The 26083-nt window shown below is 44.7% G+C and overlaps 3 protein-coding genes across 3 annotated transcripts; 2 read left to right on the top strand and 1 right to left on the bottom strand.

Annotated features, from left to right (window-relative positions):
• Positions 1 to 8791: 8791 nt before the first annotated feature.
• On the top strand, positions 8792 to 13973 carry LOC129861119 (zinc-binding protein A33-like). The gene is made up of 6 exons (XM_055932267.1): positions 8792 to 9419; positions 10182 to 10277; positions 10389 to 10619; positions 11410 to 11432; positions 11518 to 11636; positions 12920 to 13973. The coding sequence occupies exons 1-6, from the start codon at positions 9015 to 9017 to the stop codon at positions 13465 to 13467; spliced, it is 1422 nt and encodes a 473-aa protein (XP_055788242.1). The 5' UTR covers positions 8792 to 9014; the 3' UTR covers positions 13468 to 13973.
• Positions 13974 to 15096: 1123 nt separating this feature from the next.
• parapinopsina (parapinopsin a) lies at positions 15097 to 21727 on the top strand. Its single transcript, XM_055932268.1, has 5 exons — positions 15097 to 15798; positions 16083 to 16173; positions 16294 to 16531; positions 16864 to 17106; positions 21575 to 21727. Exons 1-5 carry the CDS (start codon positions 15456 to 15458, stop codon positions 21698 to 21700), a joined length of 1041 nt encoding a protein of 346 aa, XP_055788243.1. The 5' UTR covers positions 15097 to 15455; the 3' UTR covers positions 21701 to 21727.
• A 329-nt stretch (positions 21728 to 22056) lies between these two features.
• LOC129861121 (complement C1q tumor necrosis factor-related protein 3-like) lies at positions 22057 to 23958 on the bottom strand. Its single transcript, XM_055932269.1, has 3 exons — positions 23754 to 23958; positions 22788 to 22934; positions 22057 to 22460 (listed from the first exon to the last, which is right to left on the bottom strand). Exons 1-3 carry the CDS (start codon positions 23956 to 23958, stop codon positions 22156 to 22158), a joined length of 657 nt encoding a protein of 218 aa, XP_055788244.1. The 3' UTR covers positions 22057 to 22155.
• Between the last annotated feature and the right edge of the window lie 2125 nt (positions 23959 to 26083).

Below are 26083 nucleotides of genomic sequence, written 5' to 3'. Positions count from 1 at the left end.
TACCGCTCCTGCGGTCTCTAGAGAGTTGAAAACAGCAGGTCTGGGACTGTCACGGTTTTCTAAAGTTGAACCCAGAAGCAGACCAGGACAAGGAGAGTAAGACGAAGGTGAGTATTTATTTACAAGTTTGAATGTAGTGATAGAAAAATCCAAGTGATGGAGCGGGCAGCAGAGGTGAGTTGATGGGATTGAATAGGCAGATCCAATGAAGTAACTGAAGTCACCGACGACCAGGTAGGGATGAGATGAGTGTTCCGGGTGAATGACTGTAGACAGAAAAAACGGAGGTGAGTTCCAAGGCAAGCAAAACGTACAAAACAACAAAACAAACTCTATCAAACTGGAGGCTGATACACTGGCACAACATACTGTTCATGGCAGAACGATCCGGCAGGGAATGGATGTCAGGTCAGTGCTTATGAAGTGGAGGGGTGATGATCAGGACCAGGTGTGCAGATAGCGGATTGGAAACAGGTGCGGTAAATCAGAGATCTCCCAACCAGCTACGTCGCTCGGCAACCAGACAGGGTGCGTTCCAGGACACCGGAAAAAACACTCCAGGACAGAACACAGGCAAAAACAGACTCAGGAAGCGGGATTCGTGATAGGGACAGGTAGCACGTCCGGCGGACAGGTCAGGGTTCCATAGCCGCAGGCAGAACAGTTGAAACTGGAACAGCAGCAAGGCCAGGTGGACTGGGGACAGCAAGGAGTCATCATGCCCGGTACTCCTGACGCATGGTCCTAGGGCTCAGGTCCTCCGAAAGAGAGAAAGAAAAAGAGAAGGAGAGAATTAGAGAGAGCATACTTAAATTCACACAGGACACCGGATAAGACAGGAGAAGTACTCCAGATATAACCAACTGATCCTAGCCTCCCGACACATAAACTATTGCAGCATAAATACTGGAGGCTGAGACAGGAGGGGTCAGGAGACACTGTGGCCCCATCCGATGATACCCCCGGACAGGACCAAACAGGAAGGATATAACCCCACCCACTTTGCCAAAGCACAGCCCCCACACCACTAGAGGGATACCTTCAACCACCAACTTACCATCCTGAGACAAGGCCGAGTATAGCCCACAAAGATCTCCACCACAGCACAAACCAAGGGAGGGCGCCAACCCAGACAAGAAGATCACGTCAGTAACTCAACCCACTCAAGTGACGCACCCCTCCTAGGGACGGCATGAAAGAGCACCAGTAAGCCAGTGACTCAGCCCCTGTAATAGGGTTAGAGGCAGAGAATCCCAGTGGAGAGAGGGGAACCGGCCAGGCAGAGACAGCAAGGGCGGTTCGTTGCTCCAGAGCCTTTCTGTTCACCTTTATCACAATAATCGCTATTAATATTACAATAACCATTATTCATATTACAATAATTACTATTAATATTACAATAATCACTATTAATATTACAATAACCATTATTAATATTACAATAATCACTGTTACTATACAATAACCACTATTAATATTACAATAACCAGTATTCATATTACAATAATCACTATTATATTACAATAACCATTATTAATATTACGATAATTACTGTTACTATACAATAACCATTATTAATACTATTTATTTAACACTTTCACCAGTCAGACAATAATCTCTAACATTGGAACAAGTTTCCCAACATTTTAGTTCTATATTAAAAGAGATTGGTCAAACAGTGGTAGTCATCACTATTATAGAATAGAAATGTCACCTGTTGGTTGTTGGATTTTCTTTTTAACACATTTAGATGTTGTCACTGGTTATGTTAACACTGGCATGTACCCCAATACACTTGGGCTCCCTGACAAACATTTGCCGTATAGTGTTGTGGCTGTGGACCAAGACTCGGGTAACTAGCTTGTTAACACCAACACATGTAACATATGTCTGTCTATGTAATGTAAAACATTTTCATCAAATAAACATGTTAAATTATCTCAAGGGTCTTCCATCTGTGTTGGATCATGGGGTTAAATTAAGATCAGCTGCACACAATTACTGTGTACACACACATACACACACATACATTCACAAACACAACTCCAGGCTCTTGTTTGGGGAGTTGGTTTGTTGGGTGGAGTCACCATCTTGCTCTTGGCAGACTGAATGTAAACTCCAGTCCAATGTAGGAGTTTCAGCTGCTGAAGTTGACTGCTTGGCACTTCCATACAGTTGCTGTCCATGGTGCTGAATTGACCAGAGACATAGATAGTCAGAATTCAGCTAACAGTCAAGTCAGATGAGGAGAAACCTTAGATCAGTGTATTTGGTAAATTTCATACACCTGGCATTTTGAAGCATTCAAATCCAGTTATATTTAAACTCTGACATCAAGTGGAAGTGTCCTGCACAGACTCAAACTGATAAAAAACGACAACTCAGAGTTCCACCCTACTCCTGTTTAACAGGAAGGAGAAAAGCTCACAGCAGAACAGTGCTGTAACATTCAACTATTTAGAATTCAGCTAAGCTGATATCTGTCTTATAGAAAGACCAATAATCTTTGTAAACAACCAAGAATCAAAACAACAATTGAAGACTAAGGAACACATGTCACGCTCGTTAAAATGGACTGACCAAGGCGCCGCGTGAGTTGGGTTCCACATATTTATTTACAGTGAAACTTCAACAAAAACAATAAACAAGACATGGAGGTCAGCCAATATGGAACATTTCAAGAACTTTGAAAGTTTCTTCAAGTGCAGTCGCAAAAACCATCAAGCGCTATGATGAAACTGGCTCTCATGAGGACCGCCACAGGAAAGGAAGACCCAGAGTTACCTCTGCTGCAGAGGATAAGTTCATTAGAGTTACCAGCCTCAGAAATTGCAGCCCAAATAAATGCTTCACAGAGTTCAGGTAACAGACACATCTCAACATCAACTGTTCAGAGGAATCAGGCCTTCGTGGTCGAATTGCTGCAAAGAAAACACTACTGAAGGACACCAATAAGAAGAAGAGACTTGCTTGGGCCAAGAAACATGAGCAATGGACATTAGACTGGTGGAAATGTATTATTTGGTCGGGAGTCCAAATTGGAGAATTCTGGTTCCAACCGCCGTGTCTTTGTGAGACGCGGTGTGGGTGAACAGATGATCTCCGCATGTGTATCCCACCGTATTAGCATGAAGGAGGAGGTGTTATGGTGTGGGGATGCTTTGCTGGTGACACTGTCTGTGATTTATTTTGAATTCAAGGAACATTTAACCATAATGGCTACCACAGCATTCTGCAGCGATACGCCATCCCATCTGGTTTGCGCTTAGTGGGACTATCATTTGTTTTCAACAGGACAATGACCCAACACACCTCCAGGCTGTGTAAGGGCTATTTTACTAAGAAGGAGAGTGATTGAGTGCTGCATCAGATTACCTGCTCTCCACAACCCTCCGACCTCAACCAAATTGAGATGGTTTGGGATGAGTCGGACTGTAGATTAAAGGAAAAGCAGCAAACAAGTGCCCAGCATATGTGGGAACTCCTTCAAGACTGTTGAAAAACATTCCAGGGGAAGCTGGTAGAGAGAATGTATGAGGGTGTTGGTGAATGGAAAAATGCAGAGTCAGGCGCAGGAATGCAGAGTCAGGCGCAGGAAACCAGGTGTGTATGATCAAGACAAAACAAAACGAAAATGAAACATGGATCGGTGGTGACTAGAAAGCTGGTGACGTCGACCGCCGAACGCCGCCCGAACAAGTAGAGGGACTAACTTCGGCCGAAGTCGTGACAGTACCCCCCCCCCCCCCCCCCCCCTTGACGCGCGGATCCAGCAGCGTGCAGACACCGGCCTCGGGGACGACCCGGGGGACGAGGCGCAGGGCGATCCGGATGGAGAAGGTGAAATTCCTGCAGTAATGATGGATCCAGGATGTCACCGGCACCCAGCATCTCTCCTCCGGACCATCCCCCTCCCACTCCACGAGGTACTGAAGGCCTCTCGCCCAACGTCTTGAGTCCATGATGGCTCACACAGTATACGCCGGGGACCCCTTGATGTCCAGAGGGGGCGGAGGAACCTCCCACACCTCAAACTGCTGGAGCGGACCAGCCACCACTGGCCTGAGGAGTGACACATGGAACGAGGGGTTAATACGGTAATCAGGGGGAAGTTGTAACCTATAACAAGCCTCGTTCAATCTCCTCAGGACTTTAAATGGCCCCACAAACCGCGGACCCAGTTTCCGGCAGGGCAGGCGAAGGGGCAGGTTTCGGGTCGAGAGCCAGACCAGGTCCCCCGGTGCATACAACGGGGCCTCACTGCGGTGGCAGTCGGCACTCACCTTCTGCCGCCTGATGGCCCGTTGTAGATGCACATGAGCAGCGTCCCATGTCGCCTCCGAGTGTCGAAACCATTCATCCACCGCAGGTGCCTCGATCTGGCTCTGAGGCCAAGGTGCCAGGACTGGATGATAACCTAGAACACACTGTAAAGGGGATAGGTTAGTGGAAGAGTGGCGAAGGGAGTTTTGGGCCATCTCCGCCCAGGGGATGAAAACCGACCACTCCCCCGGCCGGTCCTGGCAATAGGACCGCAGAAACCTACCCACATCCTGGTTTACTCTCTCCACCTGCCCGTTACTCTCGGGGTGAAAACCTGAGGTGAGGCTGACCGAGACCCCCAGGCGTTCCATAAACGCCCTCCAGACTTTAGACGTGAATTGGGGACCCCGATCAGAAACTATATCCTCAGGCACCCCGTAGTGCCGGAATATGTGGGTGAACAGGGCCTCCGCAGTCTATAGAGGCATAGGGAGACCGGGCAAAGGAAGGAGACGGCAGGAGTTAGAAAACCGATCCACAACGACCAGGATCGTGGTATTACCCCGTGACGGGGTAAGATCCGTAATGAAATCCACCGATAGGTGTGACCACGGTCGCTGTGGAACGGGAAGAGGCTGTAATTTCCCTCTGGGTAGGTGTCTAGGTGCCTTGCACTGTGCGCACACCGAGCAGGAGGAAACATAAACCCTCACGTTCTTAGCTAAAGTGGGCCACAAGTACTTCCCAGCAAGACAGCGCACTGTCCGACCGATGCCAGGATGACCCGAAGAGGGTGACGGGTGGGGCCCAACAGATCGAACGATCGCGGACATCAAACGGAACGTACAGACGCCCAACTGGACACTGTGGGGGAGTTCTGCACGTGACGCCCGCTCGATGTCCGCGTCCGCCTCCCATACCACCGGTGCCACCAGGCAAGAAGCTGGAATTATGGGAGTGGGATCCGCGGACCGCTCCTCCGTGTCATACATCCGGGACAGTGCGTCTGCCTTAACGTTCTTGGAACCTGGTCTGTAGGATAGAGTAAAAACAAAGCGGGTGAAAAACATGGCCCACCTCACCTGGCGAGGGTTCAGTCTCCTAGCTGCCCGAATGTACTCCAGATTGCGGTGGTCAGTCCAAATGAGGAAAGGGCACCTTCAGAGCCCTGACAACAGCCAACAGCTCCCCCCACTGCAGTCGCACCGTCCCCCCTTCAGCAAGGAGGTAATGGGAGCCGCTACCTGACCGAAACCCCGGATAAACCTCCGGTAGTAGTTGGCAAACCCTAAGAACCGCTGCACCTCCTTTACAGTGGTTGGAGTCGGCCAATTACGCAAGGCTGAAATGCGGTTATTCTCCATCTCCACCCCTTGGTCATGCTCCAACAGTCGACCAAGCACCTTGCGCACCAGAGACACATGCTCGGCGTGTGTAGCGAAGTATATTAGAATGTCATCTATATACACCACTACACCCTGCCCGTGCAGGTCCCTGAAAATCTTGTCTACAAAGGATTGAAAGACTGATGGAGCATTCATTAACCCGTACGGCATGACAAGATACTCATAGTGCCCAGATGTAGTGCCGTCTTCCACTCATCCCCCGCCTTGATACGCACCAGGTTGTAAGCGCTCCTGAGGTCCAATTTTGTGAAGTGCAATGACTCTGTCATACTGGCTATGAGAGGTAGTGGGTAGCTGTAATTTACCGTGATCTGATTCACACCTCGATAGTCAATACACAGGCGCAAACCTCCATCCTTCTTCTTCACAAAAAAATAAACACGAGGAGACAGGTGAAATGGAAGGCCGAATGTATCCCTGTCCCAGAGATTTGGTGACATATGTTTCCATAGCCGTCGTCTCCTCCTGTGACAGAGGATACACGTGACTCCTGGGAAGTGCAGCATCTACCAGGACATTTATCGCACAATCCCCTTGTCGATGGGGTGGTAATTGAGTCGCCTTCTTTTTACAGAAGGCGAGTGCCAAATCGGCATATTTGGGGGGGATGTGCATGGTGGATACCTGGTTTGGACTCTCCACCGTAGTGGCACCTAAGGAAACACCTACACACCTCCCTGAGCACGAGACCATCCCTTGAGAGCCCTCTGTTGCCACGAAATAGTGGGATCATGAGAGGCCAACCAGGGAAGGCCCAGCACAACAGGAAACGCAGGAGAGTCGATCAGAAAGAGACTAATTCTCTCCTCATGACTCTCCTGCGTTATCATACGGAGTGGAGCTGTGACTTCCCTGATTAGCCCTGACCCCAAAGGATGACTATCTAAGGCATGTACAGGGAAGGGGACATCAACAGGAACAATAGGGATCCCTAAACTAAGTGCACAGGTATGGTAAATAAAGTTCCCAGCTGCGCCTGAATCTACAAGCGCCTTATGCTGGGAATGCTTGGAAAACTCAGGAAATGCTATATATATACACATGTGTGCAACAGGAAGCTCTGGGTGAGGTGTGTGCTTACTCACCTGAGATGATCCACCAGTGCTCCGCCTGCCAACTCGGTTACCTGGGGAACCTCCCCAGCACCGACCAGGGAAGGGAACGGTCCCCCCTCCGGTCCCCCTCATAGCAGCACCTCCCAGCTCCATCGGGGTAGGATCAGAGGTGCTGGGGGATGGAACTGACGGACCCCGATCAGGACGTCCGCGGGAGACCAACAGGTTATCCAGCCGGATGGATAAGTCCACCAGCTGGTCCAGGTTAAGGGTGGTGTCCCTGCAGGCTAACTGTGGATGATCGAAAACCGCCTGGAAGCGGCGGGTGAAATCCTCGTAGTTGTCCAACGTCGGGCCTTCTTCTCCCCAGATGGCGTTGGCCCAGACCAGTGCTTTTCCAGTCAGACAAGAGATGAGGGCGCTCACTCTCTCGCGTTCCGAGGGGGCCGGCTGAACAGCTGCCAGGTAGAGTTCTAGCTGGAGTAGGAACCCCTGGCACCCGGCAGCCGTTCCATCATACGCTCCCGGGAGCGAGAGCCGAATCCCACTGGGTCCTGACGAAGGAGGAGTGGACATCTGGGTCGGTTGTCGTGGGAGCTGGGGAGGTGCTGATGGGTGAACCGGAAAACCCCCTCTCTCCCATCGGTCCATGGTTTGCAGCACGCGATTCATGGCTGTACCCAGACTCTGTAACATGGTCGTGTGCTGCTGAACACGCTCCTCCATTGGGAGAGGAGGGCTGGCTGTACTTGCTGACTCCATTTGTGGGTGCGTTATTCTGTGAGGGTGTTGGTGAATGTCAGGCAGAGGACACAGATATCCAAATTTACTCAAAATAAAAGTAAAGTTCCAAACAAGTAACAAACACAATATTCCAGAGCACTATCAACACGAACCCACATGACAAACAATAACGCACAAAACAGAGGGAAGTCAGAGGGTTAAATAAGGAACATAATTAATGGAATGGAAACCAGGTGTTGATAGTGACAAAACAAAACGAAAATGAAACATGGATCAGTGGTGACTAGAAAGCCGGTGACGTCGACCGCCGAACGCCGTCCGAACAAGGAGAGGGACCAACTTCAGCTGAAGTCGTGACAGAATGCCAAGAGTGTGCAAAGCTGTGATCAAGGCAAAGGGTGGCTATGTGAGGAATCTGAAATATAAAATATATTTTGATTTGTTTAATATTTATTTGGTTACTACATGATTCCATATGTTATTTCATAGTTTTGATGTCTTCACTATTATTCTACAATGTAGAAAATAGTAAAAATAAACAAAACCCTTATATAAGTAGGTGTTTAAAAACTTTTGACTGGTAGTGTATATTCACAGTATTGTGAGTGAATTGTGGTTTATTTGGTAGCATTTCGTGGTGTGACTGATTTTACTAATTGCATTAATACTGTACAAAGTTAGAGGTGCGCTATTTGATAGATTCCCCTGCTCCCCCTACCAGTGCTTCCAGTTGGGCGACCATGAGGTAAATCTACCCCCGCCCCCCTTCCCATCTCGTACTTCTGAGTGGGATAACATCCCAGGCAGTAGCCTGCCAAGCTCACAAACTAGAATCAGGGCGCACACTCCAACAAGGTTAATTGACCCACAGTCCCACACGGTGACATGATATCATTGACGTGATGTGCAAGTGAGCGACAGAAAATCGATTGAGTGGGCGCCCCATGCCGCCCCCAGCAAGATGTCGCCATGGGTGGCTGCCCATGTCGCCTATACCTAAATCCGCCACTGGGCAGACTGAATGTAAAAGCTAATCCAATGTAGGAGTTTCAGCTGCTGAAGTTGACTGCTTGGCACTTCCATACAGTGGCTGTCCATGGTGCTGAATTGACCAGAGACATAGATAGTCAGAATTCAGCTAACAGTCAAGTCAAATGAGGAGAAACCTTAGATCAGTTAATTTGGTAAATTTCATAAACCTGGCATTTTGAAGCAATAAAATCCAGTTATATTTAATCAAACACTGACATCTAGTGGAAGTGTCCTGCACAGACTTAAACTGATATAAACGACAACTCAGCAGAGAGCTCCACCCTACTCCTGTTTAACAGGAAGGAGAAAAGCTCACAACAGAACATCGCTGTAACATTCAGCTATTTAGAATTTTTTGTAAACAAACAAGAATCAAAACAACAATTGAAGACTAAGGAACACCGCCAGGAAAACACAGATTTCTAAGTTCAGATGAGTTTTCAAAAGTGAACCTTAGTCAAAAGAGTTATCAGAAGTGAAAGTAAACCTTCATAACAGAGATAAGCTGTGATAAATGGCCTCTAAAACTTCTCTCTCCGAGGATGATTTCTCCTGTCCTGTGTGTCATAACATCTTCAATGATCCTGTGGTCCTGTTGTGTAGCCACAGCTTCTGTAAAACCTGTCTGGAGGAATACTGGAAACAGAAGACATCTTGGGAATGTCCAGTCTGCAGAAAAAAATCATCACTGGAATTCCCCCCCTGTAACTTGGTTTTAAAGAACCTGTGTGAGGCCTACTTACAGGATAGAAGTCAGAGAGCTTCATCAGTGCCTGAGGTGCTCTGCAGTCTGCACAGTGAGAAACTCAAGCTCTTCTGTCTGGAGGATAAACAGCCCATCTGTTTTGTGTGTCAAACTTCAAAAACGCATAAAAGCCACGACTGCTGCCCAATAGATGAAGCTGTACTGGATCATAAGGTAGGAGATGTATCTATCACTACAATTAACAAAATTGCCACCAGACAATTTACATTGACACCCCCCCCCCCCCCCCCCCCCCTCCCTTTTGTACACTGCTGCTACTCGCTGTTTAATATCTATGCATAGTCACTTCACCCCCACCTACATGTACAAATTACTGAAATTAACCTGTACCCCTGAACACTGACCACTGACTCGGTACCGGTGCCCCCTGTGTATAGCCTCATTATTGTTACTTTTTTATTATTACTTTTTATTTTAGTCTACTTGGTAAATATTTTCTTAACTCTTCTTGAGCTGCACTGTTGGTTAAGGGCTTGTAAGTAAACATTTCACGGTAAAGTCTACACTTGTTTTATTTGGCACATGTGACAAATAAAGTTTGATTTGATTTGACTTACACTATGTGGGTGGCAGGTAGCCTAGCAGTTAGAGTGTTGGGCCAGTAACTGAAAGGTTGCTAGTTCAAATCCCTGAACTGACACGTTGAAAAATCTGTTGATCCTAGTTGTGCCAGGGTCGCTGTTGATAATGGCAGACCCTTACCATCCTCTCCAAGGGTGTCTCAGGTGGAGTTGGGCTATACAGAAACCACCCTTCCAATTCAGATGTGTATTAATACACACGTATATATGTTAGAATATAAGCTCCCACCTAATTATGTTTTTGTATGTGCATACAGTCAATGTGAATTAAGATCTGTGTGCCATTCCACTTCTTTAACACACAGCACCTCTTTATAATGTTGTTTCATTCCAGGAAGAACTCAAGACTGCACTGGAGCCCTTAAAAGAGAAGCTTAAGGTCTTTAGAGAAGTTAAACTGAGCTGTGATCAAACAGCAGTACACATCAATGTAAGAATACAGAGTAAAGCTGAGATACAATGATACTGTGAATATTTACCATAACTCTGTGGAATTATAGATATTGATGATATCTTTGACATTCCTCTCTGCTGTGTCCAGAGCCAGGCCCAGGACACAGAGAAGCTGATTAAGACGGGGTTTAAGACGTTTCATCAGTTTCTATATCAAGAAGAGAGAGCCAGGATAGCTGAACTGAAGGAGGAAGAGGAGCAGAAGAGTCAGATGATGAAGAAGAAGATTGAGCTGATGAGCAGAGAGATATCATCACTTTCAGACACAATCAGAACCATAGAGGAAGAGCTGGGAGCTGAGGACATCTCATTCTTGCAGGTAAGGACTAATCTACCTCTGATAAATCAACGGCCCTATCAGTTATGAAATAAATACTGTAGACTGCTCAAAAAAATTAAGGGAACACTTAAACAACACAATGTAACTCCAAGTCAATCACACTTCTGTGAAATTAAACTGTCCACTTAGGAAGCAACACTGATTGACAATACATTTCACATGCTGTTGTGCAAATGGAATAGACAAAAGGTGGAAATTATAGGCAATTAGCAAGACACCCCCAATAAAGGAATGGTTCTGCAGGTGGTGACCACAGACCACTTCTCAGTTCCTATGCTTCCTTGCTGATGTTTTGGTCACTTTTGAATGCTGGCGGTGCTTTCACTCTAGTGGTAGCATGAGACGGAGTCTACAACCCACACAAGTGGCTCAGGTAGTGCAGTTCATCCAGGATGGCACATCAATGCGAGCTGTGGCAAAAAGGTTTGCTGTGTCTGTCAGTGTAGTTTCCAGAGCATGGAGGCGCTACCAGGAGACAGGCCAGTACATCAGGAGACGTGGAGGAGGCCGTAGGAGGGCAACAACCCAGCAGCAGGACCGCTACCTCCGCCTTTGTGCAAGGAGGTGCACTGCCAGAGCCCTGCAAAATGACCTCCAGCAGGCCACAAAGACAGTTTGATTTCACAGAAGTGTGATTGACTTGGAGTTACATTGTGTTGTTTAAGTGTTCCCTTTATTTTTTTGAGCAGTGTAGTAATCAATTGATAAGTTTTAGATTGTTTTGCTATGAACAATACATCTATAAATGTGTTATTTTGTTTCCCTACAGAACTACAAGGATACAGTGAAAAGGTAAGGGGACTTTATTATGTCTCTCTCTTCTCTGTGGTTCTGTATCAAACCCCACAGCAACACTGACTCCTGAATGTTCTTCCAGAGCCCAGTGTACACTGCCAGATCCAGAGAGGGTTTCAGGAGCACTGATAGACGTGGCAAAGCACCTGGGAAACCTGCAGTTCAGAGTCTGGAAGAAGATGCAGGGAGTAGTTCACTACAGTGAGTAGGTCTTTTAGATATAATGGGTATTAAACTGAGCGTACAAAACATTAAGAACACCTGCTCTTTCAAAGATATAGACTGACCAAGTGAAGCCATGATTCGTTATTGATGTCACTTGTTAAATACACTTCAATCAGTGTAGGTAAAGGGGAGGAGACAAGTTTAAGAAAGATTTTAAATCCTTGAGACAGTTGAAACATGGATTTTGTGCCATTCAGAGGGTGAATAGGCAAGACAAAATCTTGAATTGCCTTTGAACGTGGTATGGTAGTTGGTGCCAGAAACACCGTTTTCTGTCAAGATCTGCTGCAACACAGATGGGGATTTTATGCTAAACAGTTTCCTGTGAGTATCAAGTATGAGCCACCATCCAAAGGACATCCAGCCATCTTGAAAGAACTGTGTGAGGCATTGGAGTCAGGAGGGGCCAGCATCCCTGTGGAATGCTTCCAACACTTTCTAGAGTCCTTGCCCTGACGAATTGAGCCTGTTCTGATTGCAGAAAATATTAGGGAGGTGTTCTTAATGTTTTGTACACTGTGTATATTGGAGCACCACTAAAACTCTCCAATACTAAAACAATTAACAGTGAATGATATTTAGAATTACTTACATACTGTACATTTGTTTGTACGTTTACAGAGGATCTTCCAATAAGTAATCAAATCAAATTTTATTGGTCACATACAGATCTTCAGTTTCTTGGCAATTTCTCGCATGGCATAGACTTAATTTTTCAGAACAAGAATAGACTGATGAGTTTCAGAAGAAAGTTCTTTGTTTCTGGCCATTTTGAGCCTGTAATCGAACCCACAAGTGCTGATGCTTCAGATACTCAACTAGTATAAAGAAGGCCAGTTTTATTGTTTCTTTAATCAGCACCACAGTTTTCAACTGTGCTAATATAATTGCAAATGGGTTTTCTAATGATCAATTAGCCTTTAAAAATGATAAACCATTGGAACACAGGAGTGATGGTTGCTGACAATGGGCCTCTGTACGCCTATGTAGATATTCCATAAAAAATCTGCCGTTTCCAGCTACAATCGGAATTTACAACATTAACAATGTCTACACTGTATTTCTGATCAATTTGATGTTATTTTAATGGTTAAAAAAAAAATCTTTCAAAAACAAGGACGTTTCTAATTGACCCCAATCTTTTGAAAGGTGGTGTATATAACACAAAACATAAAACACATAGCATTATATATCATATGCAGTAATGTATTCCCCCTACTTTTCAATTCATCTAGTGTGTATGTGTTTTCTCTGTCCAGCTCCAGTGACTCTGGACCCCAACACTGCCCACTCAGATCTCATCCTGTCTAATGATCTGACCAGTGTGAGATACAGTGATGAGGAACAGCAGCTTCCTGACAACCCAGAGAGGTTTGATAGCCATAGAATGGTCCTGGGCTATGAGGGTTTTAACTCAGGAACACACAGCTGGGACATTGATGTTAGGAAGAATAAAGGCTGGGACCTGGGTGTGACCACAGAGTCTGTCCAGAGGAAGGAACACAGTGGGTATTGGCATAGATCCTGGGGTGTGTTGTTTGGTGGTGGTGATTATAACACACATGTACCAAATAAGCCATCCACTCCCCTCACAGTGAGACAGAACCCCCAGAGGATCAGAGTGCAGCTAGACTGGGAAGGAGGAAAGCTGTCATTCTCTGACCCTGTCAATAACACACATCTACACACATTCACACACACTTTCACTGAGAGAGTCTTTCCATACATCAGGAATCTCTGTTTTCTCCACCCTCTGAGAGTGTTACCAGGTAAGGTGACTGTATCAGTGGATACTGTCTCTGTCTGAATCAGGGACTAACATGATGTAAATGAGTCAGTAACACCCATTGATGTCCTTCATTACGATTCTCACAGAGGGAGGACACACTGTGATGGAGACTATCATTGTCTGACTCACCTGTTACTATTATAGAATGAATATGTAACCTGTTACTACTTTAGAATGAATATGTAATCTGTTACTACTTTAGAATGAATATGTAATCTGTTACTATTATAGAATGAATATGTAATCAGTTACTACTTTAGAATGAATATGTAATCTGTTACTATTATAGAATGAATATGTAATCTGTTCTTTGTTGGTTTTATTTTTACCACATTTACATTTTGTCTGGTTGTTTTAACCCCTGCAGTATGTATCCCAATAAACTTGGGCTGCCTGAATGGCATTTGGCGTATAGTGTTGTGGCCTTGGACCGTGCCTCTGTTAGCTAGCTTGTAGACAATGACACTGTTAATGTATGTCTATAGAGTGCAACACATTTTCAACCAATAAACATGTTTTAATTACCTGGAGCTGCTTCCATCTGTGTTAGGATTATGGGGTTAAAGGTCAGCTGTACACATATACTACAGACAGACAGACAGACAGACAGACAGACAGACAGACAGACAGACAGACAGACAGACAGACAGACAGACAGACAGACAGACACTCAATTCCTACAACCCTTTTGCCTCTTTCTGGGTACCTCAGGTTAACATTAGGAAAAGTCTATAATTAATCATTGTTTCAGTTACTATGATATTGTAAAGCCTTTGATAAAACCCCACTCACCCATGAAGGGACATAACATCATTTAGTCAGTAGAAAGGACTGTAGATTACCCCAGGATATCTAGTCAATCCCAATGTCCCATTGTTATCTAAAGTTTATCTTATGTCACATAAGGACAGTGTGTTACACAAAGCCAGTTTGACTGACAGGTGGTCCCTGGGAACAGCAGACCCTCTTCCACTCCTCTAGTTAGCAGTGGATCATGCAGCAAATCTATCAAGGAAAGTGCAATAAGAGATTCCTTAGGAAATTAGCCCCTCGGAATCAAGGAAAGTGCAATCAGAGATCCCTCAGGAATTGAGCCCCCCTGAATTATTGACCCCTCAATCCGGATCTAGGGATTTAGTTGGTCTTATCTCTTATCATCTACAGCCTCTCTCTGCTGAGTAGCTTTATAAGGACAGAGTGGTCCAGATTCTGAGTCTCTGAATCTGTAGAGCCATTACCAGGCTACTACACTACACAGCCATAGGGCCTCGATTGGACTGCTGGATCTATTATTGATCAGCTATTGGACTGCTTAATATGTATATATCTGCTGCTGGACTGCTTTATCTATTATAGATCTGCTACTGGACTGCTTTATCTATTATAGATCAGCTACTGGACTGCTTTATCTATTATAGATCAGCTACTGGACTGCTTTATCTATTATAGATCTGCTACTGGACTGCTTTATCTATTATAGATCTGCTACTGGACTGCTTTATCTATTATAGATCTGCTACTGGACTGCTTTATCTATTATAGATCAGCTACTGGCCTGCTTTATCTATTATAGATCTGCTACTGGACTGCTTTATCTATTATAGATCTGCTACTGGACTGCTTTATCTATTATAGATCTGCTACTGGACTGCTTTATCTATTATAGATCAGCTACTGGACTGCTTTATCTATTATAGATCTGCTACTGGACTGCTTTATCTATTATAGATCTGCTACTGGACTGCTTTATCTATTATAGATCTGCTACTGGACTGCTTTATCTATTATAGATCTGCTACTGGACTGCTTTATATATTATAGATCTGCTACTGGACTGCTTTATCTATTATAGATCTGCTACTGGACTGCCTTTATAGATTAGGAATACCATCGGACTAAAAGCCGGCTCTACGCCCTTCCAGTGTGTTTCTTAGATATTATAACGCAGGTGTCTGGCCAGGTAGGTAGGACTCACCACTCAACTCCACTGCCCCAAACAGAACAGAATGGACCACCGACAGCTTCTCCCCGATCTCCGTGGAAACATCTCCTCCTCCCCGGGCTCAGTCAGTGAAGCGCTGCTCTCCAGGACGGGCTACACCATCCTGGCGGTGATCATTGGTGTGTTCTCGGTGGCCGGGGTCTGTATGAACGTCCTGGTCATCGTGGTGACGATGAGACACCGGAAGCTGCGCCAGCCTCTGAACTACGCCCTAGTCAACCTGGCAGTGGCAGACCTGGGCTGTGCTCTGTTCGGGGGACTGCCCACTATGGTCACCAACGCTATGGGCTACTTCAGCATGGGGCGGCTGGGCTGCGTGCTGGAGGGTTTCGCTGTGGCTTTCTTTGGTGAGTTACGATCGAGGACCACTTTGGAAACAAGTGTTTTAATAAATACTTTTAAATCCGATCCTCTGGGAATACATTGTGCATCTAGTTGTATATGTTTTCACCCCCAAAAATCCAATTAAATTCAATACAACAGTTTAGGGGTAGTAAATGGATGTGTCTGACTATGTAGAGAGAGTTAGATTTGTCAAATCTACTAGGCCTATTGATGTCAGTTGAATGGATGTATTTGCTGGGTTATTGCATGTACATGTAGTGTACATGTTTGATGTTGTCCTTCCCAGGTATTGCAGGTCTGTGTTCAGTGGCCGTGATAGCTGTGGACCGTTATGTGGTGGTGTGTCGACCAATGGGGGCGGTCATGTTCCAGACCAGGTAAAGTGTTCCATTTAACTCTGGTAACTGTGTATATACAGAGGGAAAGATAACAGTTGCGTAAAAGTAAGGATACACATGTGATGAAGTTAACTGTAATGTATTCCTACTGTAACATAGGCACGCAGTCGGAGGGGTGGTCCTGTCCTGGGTGTGGTCGTTTTTATGGAACACCCCGCCTCTGTTTGGCTGGGGCAGCTTTGAACTGGAGGGGGTTAGGACCTCCTGCTCTCCAAACTGGTACAGCAGGGAACCAGGAAACATGTCTTACATCATCCTTTACTTCCTGCTCTGCTTCGCCATTCCCTTCTCCATCATCATGGTCTCCTACGCTCGCATCCTCTTCACACTACATCGGGTGGGCATGCGATGTGTGTGTGTGTGTTTATACATCTGTCTGTGTGTGTGTGTGTGTGTGTGTGTGTGTGTGTGTGTGTGTGTGTGTGTGTGTGTGTGTGTGTGTGTGTGTGTGTGTGTGTGTGTGTGTGTGTGTGTGTGTGTGTGTGTGTGTGTGTGTGTACTCGTGTGTGTGTGTGTGTGTGTGTTTATACATCTGTGTGTGTGTGTGTGTGTGTGTGTGTGTGTGTGTGTGTGTGTGTGTGTGTGTGTGTGTGTGTGTGTGTGTGTGTGTGTGTGTGTGTGTGTGTGTGTGTGTGTGTGTGTGTGTGTGTGTGTGTGTGTGTGTCCCAGGTGTCCAAGCTGAAGGTGTTGGAGGGCGACAGCACCACCCGCGTGGAGATACAGGTTGTGCGTATGGTGGTAGTCATGGTGATGGCCTTCCTGCTCAGCTGGTTGCCCTACGCGGCCTTCGCCCTATCTGTGATCCTTGACCCCAGCCTCCATATCAACCCTCTCATTGCCACGGTGCCCATGTACCTGGCCAAGAGCAGCACTGTCTACAACCCCATCATATACGTGTTCATGAACAGACAGGTGAGGGACAACACATACAGTACACAAGGAAAGAGGATACCTAGTAGTAGTGGGTAGGGTAGTGCAAGGCTGACCCCCCCTCCACATCCAACAAGAACCCGAACAAAGAGCAGGACAAACTATCCCCCTCAGCACTGCCTGGACTGCGCCAAAATGCAAATTCCTTCCGTTTGAGTTATGTTATAATTGTATTTTTTTGTGGCACAACTGAATGGATTCAACCGAAAAGTGTCTTTCGTATTTAACCCAACCCCTCTGAATCAGAGAGGCTGCCTATTGACATCCACGCCCAGGGAAAAGTTGTTGTTTCATTGGCTTGTTCAAGGGTAAAATAAAGATTTTCTCACCTTACCGGCTCTGGGATATGAACCAGCAACCTCTTGGTTACAGGCCCAACACCCGTAACCGCTAGGCTGAGAGTTGCGTATAACAAGCACCGACACACATACAGTTGAAGTCTGAAGTTTACAAACACTTAGGTTGGATTAAATAAAACTAGTTTTTCAACCCCTTCACAAATTTCTTGTTAACAAACTATAGTTTTGGCAAGTTGGTTAGGACATCTACTTTGTGCATGGCACAAGTCATTTATCCAACAATTGTTTACAGACAGATTATTTCACTTATAATTCACTGTATCACAATTCCAGTGGGTCTACATACACTAACTTTACATACACTAAGTTGACTGTGCCTTTAAACAGCTTGGAAAATTCCAGAAACTTGTGTCATGGCTTTAGAAGCTTCTGATAGGCTAATTGACATCATTTGAGTCAATTGGAGGTGTACCTGTGGATGTATTTCAATGTCTACCTTCAAACTCAGTGCCTCTTTGCTTGACATCATGGGAAAATCAAAAGAAATCAGCCAAGACCCCGGAAAAAAAATTGTAGACCTCCACAAGTCTGGTTCAGCCTTGGGAGCAATTTCAAAACTCCTGAAGGTACCACATTCATCTGTACAAACAATAGTATGCACAGTATAAACACCATGTGCACACGCAGCCGTCATACCGCTCAGGAAGGAGATGCGTTCTGTCTCCTAGAGATGAACGTACTTTGGTGCGAAAGGTGCAAATCAATCCCAGAACAACAGCAAAGGACCTTGTGAAAATGCTGGAGGAAACCGGTACAAAAATATCTATGTCCACAGTAAAAATGAGTCCTATATCGACATAACCTGAAAGGCCGCTCAGCAAGGAGGAAGCCACTGCTCCAAAACCTCCATAAAAAAATGCCAGACTACGGTTTGCAACTGCACATGGGGACAAAGATCGTACTTTTTGGAGAAATATCCTCTGGTCTGATGAAACAAAAATAGAACTGTTTGGCCACAATGACCATTGTTATGTTTGGAGGAAAAAGGGCGAGGCTTGCAAGTAGAAGAACACCATCCCAACCGTGAAGCACCGGGGTGGCAGCATCTTGTTGCGGGGGTGCTTTGCTGCAGGAGGGTCTGGTGCACTTCACAAAATAGATGGCATCATGAGGAAAGAAAATTATGTGGATATATTGAAGCAACATCTCAAGATATCAGTCAGGAAGTTAAAGCTTGATCGCAAATGGGTCTTCCAAATGGACAATGAGCCCAAGCATTCTTCCAAAGTTGTGGCAAAATGGCTTAAGGACAACAAAGTCAAGGTATTGGAGTGGCCATCACAAAGCCCTGACCTCAATCCAATAGAAAATGTGTGGAAAGAACTGAAAAAGCATGTGGGAGCAAGGAGGCCTACAAACTTGACTCAGTTACACCAGCTCTGCCAGGAAGAATGGGCCAAAATTCACCCAACTTATTGTGGGAAGCTTGTGGAAGGCTACCTGAAAGATTTGACCCAAGTTAAACAATTTAAAGACAATGCTACCAAATACTAATTGGGTGTATGTAAACTTCTGAACCCACTGGGAATGTGATGAAATGAATGAAATGAAATAAATCATTCTCTGTACTATTATTCTGACATTTCACATTCTTAAAATAAAGTGGTGATCCTAACTGATCTAAGACAGAGATTTTTTTTAATTATATATACACTGCTCAAAAAAATAAAGGGAACACTTAAACAACACAATGTAACTCCAAGTCAATCACACTTCTGTGAAATTAAACTGTCCACTTAGGAAGCAACACTGATTGACAATACATTTCACATGCTGTTGTGCAAATGGAATAGACAAAAGGTGGAAATTATAGGCAATTAGCAAGACACCCCCCAAAACAGGAGTGATTCTGCAGGTGGTGACCACAGACCACTTCTCAGTTCCTATGCTTCCTGGCTGATGTTTTGGTCACTTTTGAATGCTGGCGGTGCTCTCACTCTAGTGGTAGCATGAGACGGAGTCTACAACCCACACAAGTGGCTCAGGTAGTGCAGTTCATCCAGGATGGCACATCAATGCGAACTGTGGCAAAAAGGTTTGCTGTGTCTGTCAGCGTAGTGTCCAGAGCATGGAGGCGCTACCAGGAGACAGGCCAATACATCAGGAGACGTGGAGGAGGCCGTAGGAGGGCAACAACCCAGCAGCAGGACCGCTACCTCCGCCTTTGTGCAAGGAGGTGCACTGCCAGAGCCCTGCAAAATGACCTCCAGCAGGCCACAAATGTGCATGTGTCAGCATATGGTCTCACAAGGGGTCTGAGGATCTCATCTCGGTACCTAATGGCAGTCAGGCTACCTCTGGCGAGCACATGGAAGGCTGTGCGGCCCCACAAAGAAATGCCACCCCACACCATGACTGACCCATCGCCAAACCGGTCATGCTGGAGGATGTTGCAGGCAGCAGAACGTTCTCCACGGCGTCTCCAGACTCTGTCACGTCTGTCACATGTGCTCATGTGCTCAGTGTGAACCTGCTTTCATCTGTGAAGAGCACAGGGCGCCAGTGGCGAATTTGCCAATCTTGGTGTTCTCTGGCAAATGCCAAACGTCCTGCACGGTGTTGGGCTGTAAGCACAACCCCCAACTGTGGACGTCGGGCCCTCATACCACCCTCATGGAGTCTGTTTCTGACCGTTTGAGCAGACACATGCACATTTGTGGCCTGCTGGAGGTCATTTTGCAGGGCGCTGGCAGTGCACCTCCTTGCACAAAGGCGGAGGTAGCGGTCCTGCTGCTGGGTTGTTGCCCTCCTACGGCCTCCTCCACGTCTCCTGATGTACTGGCCTGTCTCCTGGTAGCGCCTGCATGCTCTGGAGCCTACGCTGACAGACACAGCAAACCTTTTTGCCACAGTTCGCATTGATGTGCCATCCTGGATGAACTGCACTACCTGAGCCACTTGTGTGGGTTGTAGACTCCGTCTCATGCTACCACTAGAGTGAGAGCACCGCCAGCATTCAAAAGTGACCAAAACATCAGCCAGGAAGCATAGAAACTGAGAAGTCGTCTGTGGTCACCACCTGCAGAATCACTCCTGTTTTGGGGGGTGTCTTGCTAATTGCCTATAATTTCCACCTTTTGTCTATTCCATTTGCACAACAGCATGTGAAATTTATTGTCAATCAGTGTTGCTTCCTAAGTGGACAGTTTGATTTCACAGAAGTGTGATTGACTTGGAGTTACATTGTGTTATTTAAGTGTTCCCTTTATTTTTTTGAGCAGTGTATATTAAATGTCAAAACTGAAAAACTGAGTTTAAATGTATTTGGCTAAGGTGTATGTTAACTTCCAACTTCAACTGTACATACAAACACACAACCCTGTGGTCTTCATATTCATGAGCATAGGAATGATTGTGTACTCTATTAAAAAATAAGAGATACATCATAGAATCATAATTTGAAAGGTGAAATATGCATTTTGTTATGTACTGTTTAATAATGAGTATTATCTAGCTGGTGTAGTCCATGTTGTTACTGTGTTATCTTAGAGTATTATCTAGCTAGTGTAGTACATTCAGTGGTGTAAAGTACTTAAGTAAAAATACTTGAAAGTACTACTTAAGTAGGTTTTGGGGGTATCTGTACTTTATTTTGCTATTTTTATTTTTGACAACATTTACTTTTACTCCATTACATTCCTGAACAAAATATTGTACTTTTTACTCCATACATTTTCCATGACACCCAAAAGTACTCAATACATTTTGAATGCTTAGCAGGACAGGAAATTTGTCCAATTCATGCATTTCTTAAGAAAACATCCCTGGTCATCCCTACTGCCTCTGATCTGGTGGATTTACTAAACACACATGCTCCATTTGTAAAAATAAATATTATAAAAACAAGAAAATAGTGGCGTCTGGTTAAAATTGTTTATACTTTTACTTTTGATACTTAAGTATATTCAAAACCAAATACTTTTTAACTTTTACTCAAGTACTATTTTACTGGGTGACTTTCACTTTTACTTGAGTCATTTTCTATTAAGGTATTTTTACTTTTACTCAAGTATGACAATACGGTTCTTTTTCCACCACTGGGTCCATGTTGTTCCTCTGAGTGTGTTGTGTATCTGTCTGTCTCTCTCCAGTTCCGGGATTGTGCTGTTCCTTTCTTGCTGTGTGGTCTGAACCCCTGGGCTTCGGAACCAGTGGGCTCTGAAGCTGATACCGCCCTGTCCTCCGTCAGCAAGAACCCACGAGTCTCACCCCAATGACAGCAACTTTCTATTTTTTCTAAGTTGCTGTTATAAAATATAGTTTGATGTGCAATATTTGGTTGTAACTGTTTCAAGAATACTAATAAAAGTATAGTCCATGATATTTGGACAGAGACATCTCCACGTGTATTGGAGATCATTAGTGTCACAAGGGCTTTAGGTGGATCCGGGTTCCTAATCTTAATCTGATTTACTACAAATATATTTAAATCACCTGCTGCCATATCCCGGTTTAATCTAATCTAAATTAAATGAATCTAAATTCATAACATGATCAAAAGGAGCAATACCAAAGTAATTGTTGCAAACCATGAATTTCACTAAAGAAACGATTGCTGCTTTTAACATTGCTTTTATTGCCTCACACACATGTAAATGACAGCAAAATAGAATATAATGTGTGGAAGTTAAGTGGAGAACCCTCCAACCTACACCCTGACCCCCTCAGTCTCTCAGAGGTTTCCTCCTTCAACAGGGAAGAGAAGGAAGCCACTGAAGGTGCTGAGGTTTTTGAAAGCATTACTGGTCACCTGGAAACCAGACGGTAGGACCAGGGAAACCGTGTCTCCTTTGGCCAGCTGCAGGGTGGCCCCGTTGGACGCAAAGTCTTCATTGTCCCCCTTGTCCTGATACTCATAGACCAGAGCTACCTGCTCATGGTTCTTGTAAAGGGCCACCCCGATGTTGGCCTCACTTTTCCAGGCATAGGAGGTGAAAGTGAAGTAGTAGACTCCATGTACTGGTGCTGTGAATGCTCCTGTATGAATAGACAAGGAAATTCATGAGAATATCTGATTTATAAGGCATTATTAAAAAATGTATAACGGCAAGTTATCCTACCCTAACGGTCCCGCTTTATTCGCCTTTTTTAAAGGTCCCGCTTTATTCGTGGTGTATCTTTATTACTCCTTTATAGAGCATGAAATACAGTTATAGATGATTTGTTACCCATTGATATGTAGTTCTTATAAAGCCAATATGTTATCTGGGAATGTCTCAGCCAGACAAAGCAAGAATTATATGGGAAAATTTGGATGCAGTGGGAGTTGTCTATGTAAATCGCAATAATATTTCAATGGCTGACCTGTCCTGGGGCTGAACGCGTTACCAACGTTGGTGATGACGTGAGAGTGGACCAGGTTGGTGTCTGCCTGGAAGGGCCCGGTGTGGCCGTAGCCCTGCTTGTCCTGGATAGGAGGTCTCAGGGCAGCTGAGAAGGCCACACCTACAGCTGAGTATAACAAAACATATAAATTAGTTGATTTCAGTAGATTTGACATTTACATTTTTTTGCGCCTAACACCCGCACACATGTTTAACTTGCAGTGGCTAAAGAGTAACACTTTATTTGGATAGTCCATGCTTTCCAGAACTATCAGTAGCATTTCAACAAACTATATGCTAACTCTAGCTCTAACCTTAACCCCTACCCTAACCCTAAACTTAACCTTTACCCTTATTCTAAACCTAAACCTAACCCTAACCTTTACCCTTATTCTAAACCTAACCCTAAAATTACCCTTTACCCTTATTCTAAACCTAACCCTAACCTTTACCCTTATTCTAAACCTAACCCTAAACTTAACCTTTACCTTTATTCTAAACCTAACCCTAACCTTTACCTTTACCTTTATTCTAAACCTAACCCTAACCTTATCCTTAGCAAGCAGTTGCTTATCAACAGATTTGTTGATCGTATGACCATCTGTAGAGCATCTACAGATGAAACATCCAGACTATCCATAAAGTGTGAGTGGCTAAAGTTAGTTGATGTTTTTAGTGGCGGTTAAAAGAAAACCAAACCTATGTATCAAAGTTTATCTTGGCCCATTGATAGACAACTTTCAAGTTGAGTAACCATTTAACATTAATTTTTTTAAATACTTAACTTCCCTTTAAATTCAAATCAGCTTATTCAGTCATATCAGATAATTGATTACTGGTCATTGTTCTGTCATTGTTCATTTTCTGTGCACGTATATCATTTATATCTGGTGCATCTAGTTACTATTATATTAAGAAAAAATATATAAAATCCAAAGAGACTTACAGTTGCGTGACTTTCTCAAGTCCTCAACCTCCCTCCTCAGGTTCCCCACCTCGGCAGACAGACCAGAGAAAAGGGTAAAGAAAGGGCCACGGCTGTAATCAGAGATGGAGTGCTTGTTGGTGGAATCATCTGCCTGTCCATAAGACAGACAAACGATCACAATCAGCTGGAGAGGAAGCATCGTCTTCTTCATCATTGTCTTCATCTGGACCTGCAAGCATCTGTGGAGTTGGGTCGTTCCAAGGACGTGTTTATAAAGGATGTCAGGACACATGTGACCAAAGTAAAGGACTTATTGGGAATTATATGTTGAGTGTGGACATTAGAAAGACATAAAGGTTTGTCAGTAATCTGAACTGGGACTATTCCCACCCTCTGTACAAGCACATTTGTTGTGCCTGGGCCAAATACATCATAAGAATCTACAAGAGCAAACTTCACCCTCATTTCCACAAAATCTTATCTTATCAACTGTTCAAATACAGGAAAACTTCTGTCAATTATTGTTTCATTTTCATCTTCTACTGATATGTAAATATAGTATCATGCTTTCAGTCAATGATATTCAGTCTTGTCATCAATCCGACACATTGCACTGGACTGAGAATCTAGCTACAAGTCTGAAGGTGACACAACTGCCTCTAGTTCTCAGGTATCAAGACCGTGGCCACGTCCCAATTATCTCTCCTTCCTCCCAAAGCGTGCACTAGTTCACTTCCCTTCACTGACTTAACAGAAAATGACTGTTATAAGAAACATGGAAACACAACTCTATCCCGTACCTACACCAATCCACTGCGTTTGCATTTTGTTGGAAGTAGTGAACGACACATACAGATCACACACTCAGAACAAACAATAAATCAGTCACAAAGGAGGCCCTAACATGGAACCCACATGGCAAACACAACGGAGGAAGACCCACCTGGAGACAGCACAGGACAGGAGATGAAGGCAGAGGGTCTGACATGGCAACGCCTGGAGCAGAACGCACAAGACCGAAAGGGATGGAGGCGATTCATCGATGGCCTGAAAATCAATGGGCTGTTTACATCAAAGAATACAAAGGCCTAAGTAAGTAAGTGAACGAGTGGACACTTCAGGAGGAAGGAGATATTATTGGGAAGATAATATATAATTTGATATACTGAAGAATATACTTAACTGTCTTATGATTTATATTATCTTGTTTGATATTGTACATTTAATTGTTTATATCTAGGAATGTCCCTGTGACTATACATGCTACTTCTTGTCTAACCATGTCTCAATATGTCAGGCATTAGAGAGTTGATACTGAGAACTACAGGGTATAATTAATCAGTAAGGCCCGAGGGGGTGTGGTATATGGCCAATATACCACATCTAAGTGCTGTTCTCAGCACGACGCAATACGGAGTACCAGACAACTGCCCTTATATTGGCCATATACCACACCCCCTCGGGCCTGATTGCTATTATAAACTGATTACCAACATAATTTGAGCAATAAACATAAATGTTTTGTCATACTCATGGTATACGGTCTGATATACCACGTCGGTCAGCCAATCAGCATTCAGGGCTGGAACCACCCAGTTTATAATACTGTCGTGGCCAAAAGTTTTGAGAATGACACAAATATTAATTTTCACAAAGTCTGCTGCCTCAGTTTGTACGATGGCAATTTGCATATTCTCCAGAATGTTATGAAGAGTGATCAGATGAATTGCAATTAATTGCAAAGTCCCTATTTGCCATGCAAATTAACTGAATCCCCCAAAAACATTTCCACTGCATTTCAGACCTGCCACAAAGGGACCAGCTGACATCATCTCAGTGATTCTCTCGTTAACACAGGTGTGAGTGTTGACGAGGACAAGGCTGGAGATCACTCTGTCATGCTAATTGAGTTTGAATGTCAGACTGGAAGCTTCAAAAGGAGGGTGGTGCTTCGAATTATTGTTCTTCCTCTGTCAACCATGGTTACCTGCAAGGAAACACGTGCCGTCATCATTGCTTTGCACAAAAAGGGCTTCACAGGCAAGGATATTGCTGCCAGTAAGATTGCACCTAAATGAACCATTTATCGGATCATCAAGAACTTCAAGGAGAGCGGTTCAATTGTTGTGAAGAATGCTTCAGGGCGCACAAGAAAGTCCAGCAAGCGCCAGGACCGTTTCCTAAAGTTGATTCAGCTGCGGGATTGGGGCACCACCAGTACAGAGCTTGCTCAGGAATGGCATCAGGGACAGACAGTCATTTTCTCTGATGAATCCCCTTTCCGATTGTTTGGGGCATTCGGAAAAAAGCTTGCCCGAAGAAGACAAGGTGAGCGCTACCATCAGTCA

Source organism: Salvelinus fontinalis, chromosome 8 (assembly GCF_029448725.1).
Source record: "Salvelinus fontinalis isolate EN_2023a chromosome 8, ASM2944872v1, whole genome shotgun sequence".
Lineage (NCBI taxonomy): Eukaryota > Metazoa > Chordata > Actinopteri > Salmoniformes > Salmonidae > Salvelinus > Salvelinus fontinalis.
This window is presented reverse-complemented; position numbering and strand designations above follow the sequence as displayed.

Bases quoted from the DNA above. Each gene is read 5' to 3' on its own strand.
- LOC129861119 (XM_055932267.1), top strand. From the start codon at position 9,015: ATGGCCTCTAAAACTTCTCTCTCCGAGGATGATTTCTCCTGTCCTGTG. The intron at 9,420-10,181 runs GTAGGAGATGTA...GTTTCATTCCAG, and splicing joins AAGCTGTACTGGATCATAAG to GAAGAACTCAAGACTGCACT. The intron at 10,278-10,388 runs GTAAGAATACAG...TGCTGTGTCCAG, and splicing joins AAACAGCAGTACACATCAAT to AGCCAGGCCCAGGACACAGA.
- parapinopsina (XM_055932268.1), top strand. From the start codon at position 15,456: ATGGACCACCGACAGCTTCTCCCCGATCTCCGTGGAAACATCTCCTCC. The intron at 15,799-16,082 runs GTGAGTTACGAT...TGTCCTTCCCAG, and splicing joins TTTCGCTGTGGCTTTCTTTG to GTATTGCAGGTCTGTGTTCA. The intron at 16,532-16,863 runs GTGGGCATGCGA...TGTGTGTCCCAG, and splicing joins TCCTCTTCACACTACATCGG to GTGTCCAAGCTGAAGGTGTT.
- LOC129861121 (XM_055932269.1), bottom strand. From the start codon at position 23,958: ATGAAGACAATGATGAAGAAGACGATGCTTCCTCTCCAGCTGATTGTG. The intron at 22,935-23,753 runs GTAAGTCTCTTT...TGTTATACTCAG, and splicing joins CTTGAGAAAGTCACGCAACT to CTGTAGGTGTGGCCTTCTCA. The intron at 22,461-22,787 runs GTCAGCCATTGA...CTATTCATACAG, and splicing joins CGCGTTCAGCCCCAGGACAG to GAGCATTCACAGCACCAGTA.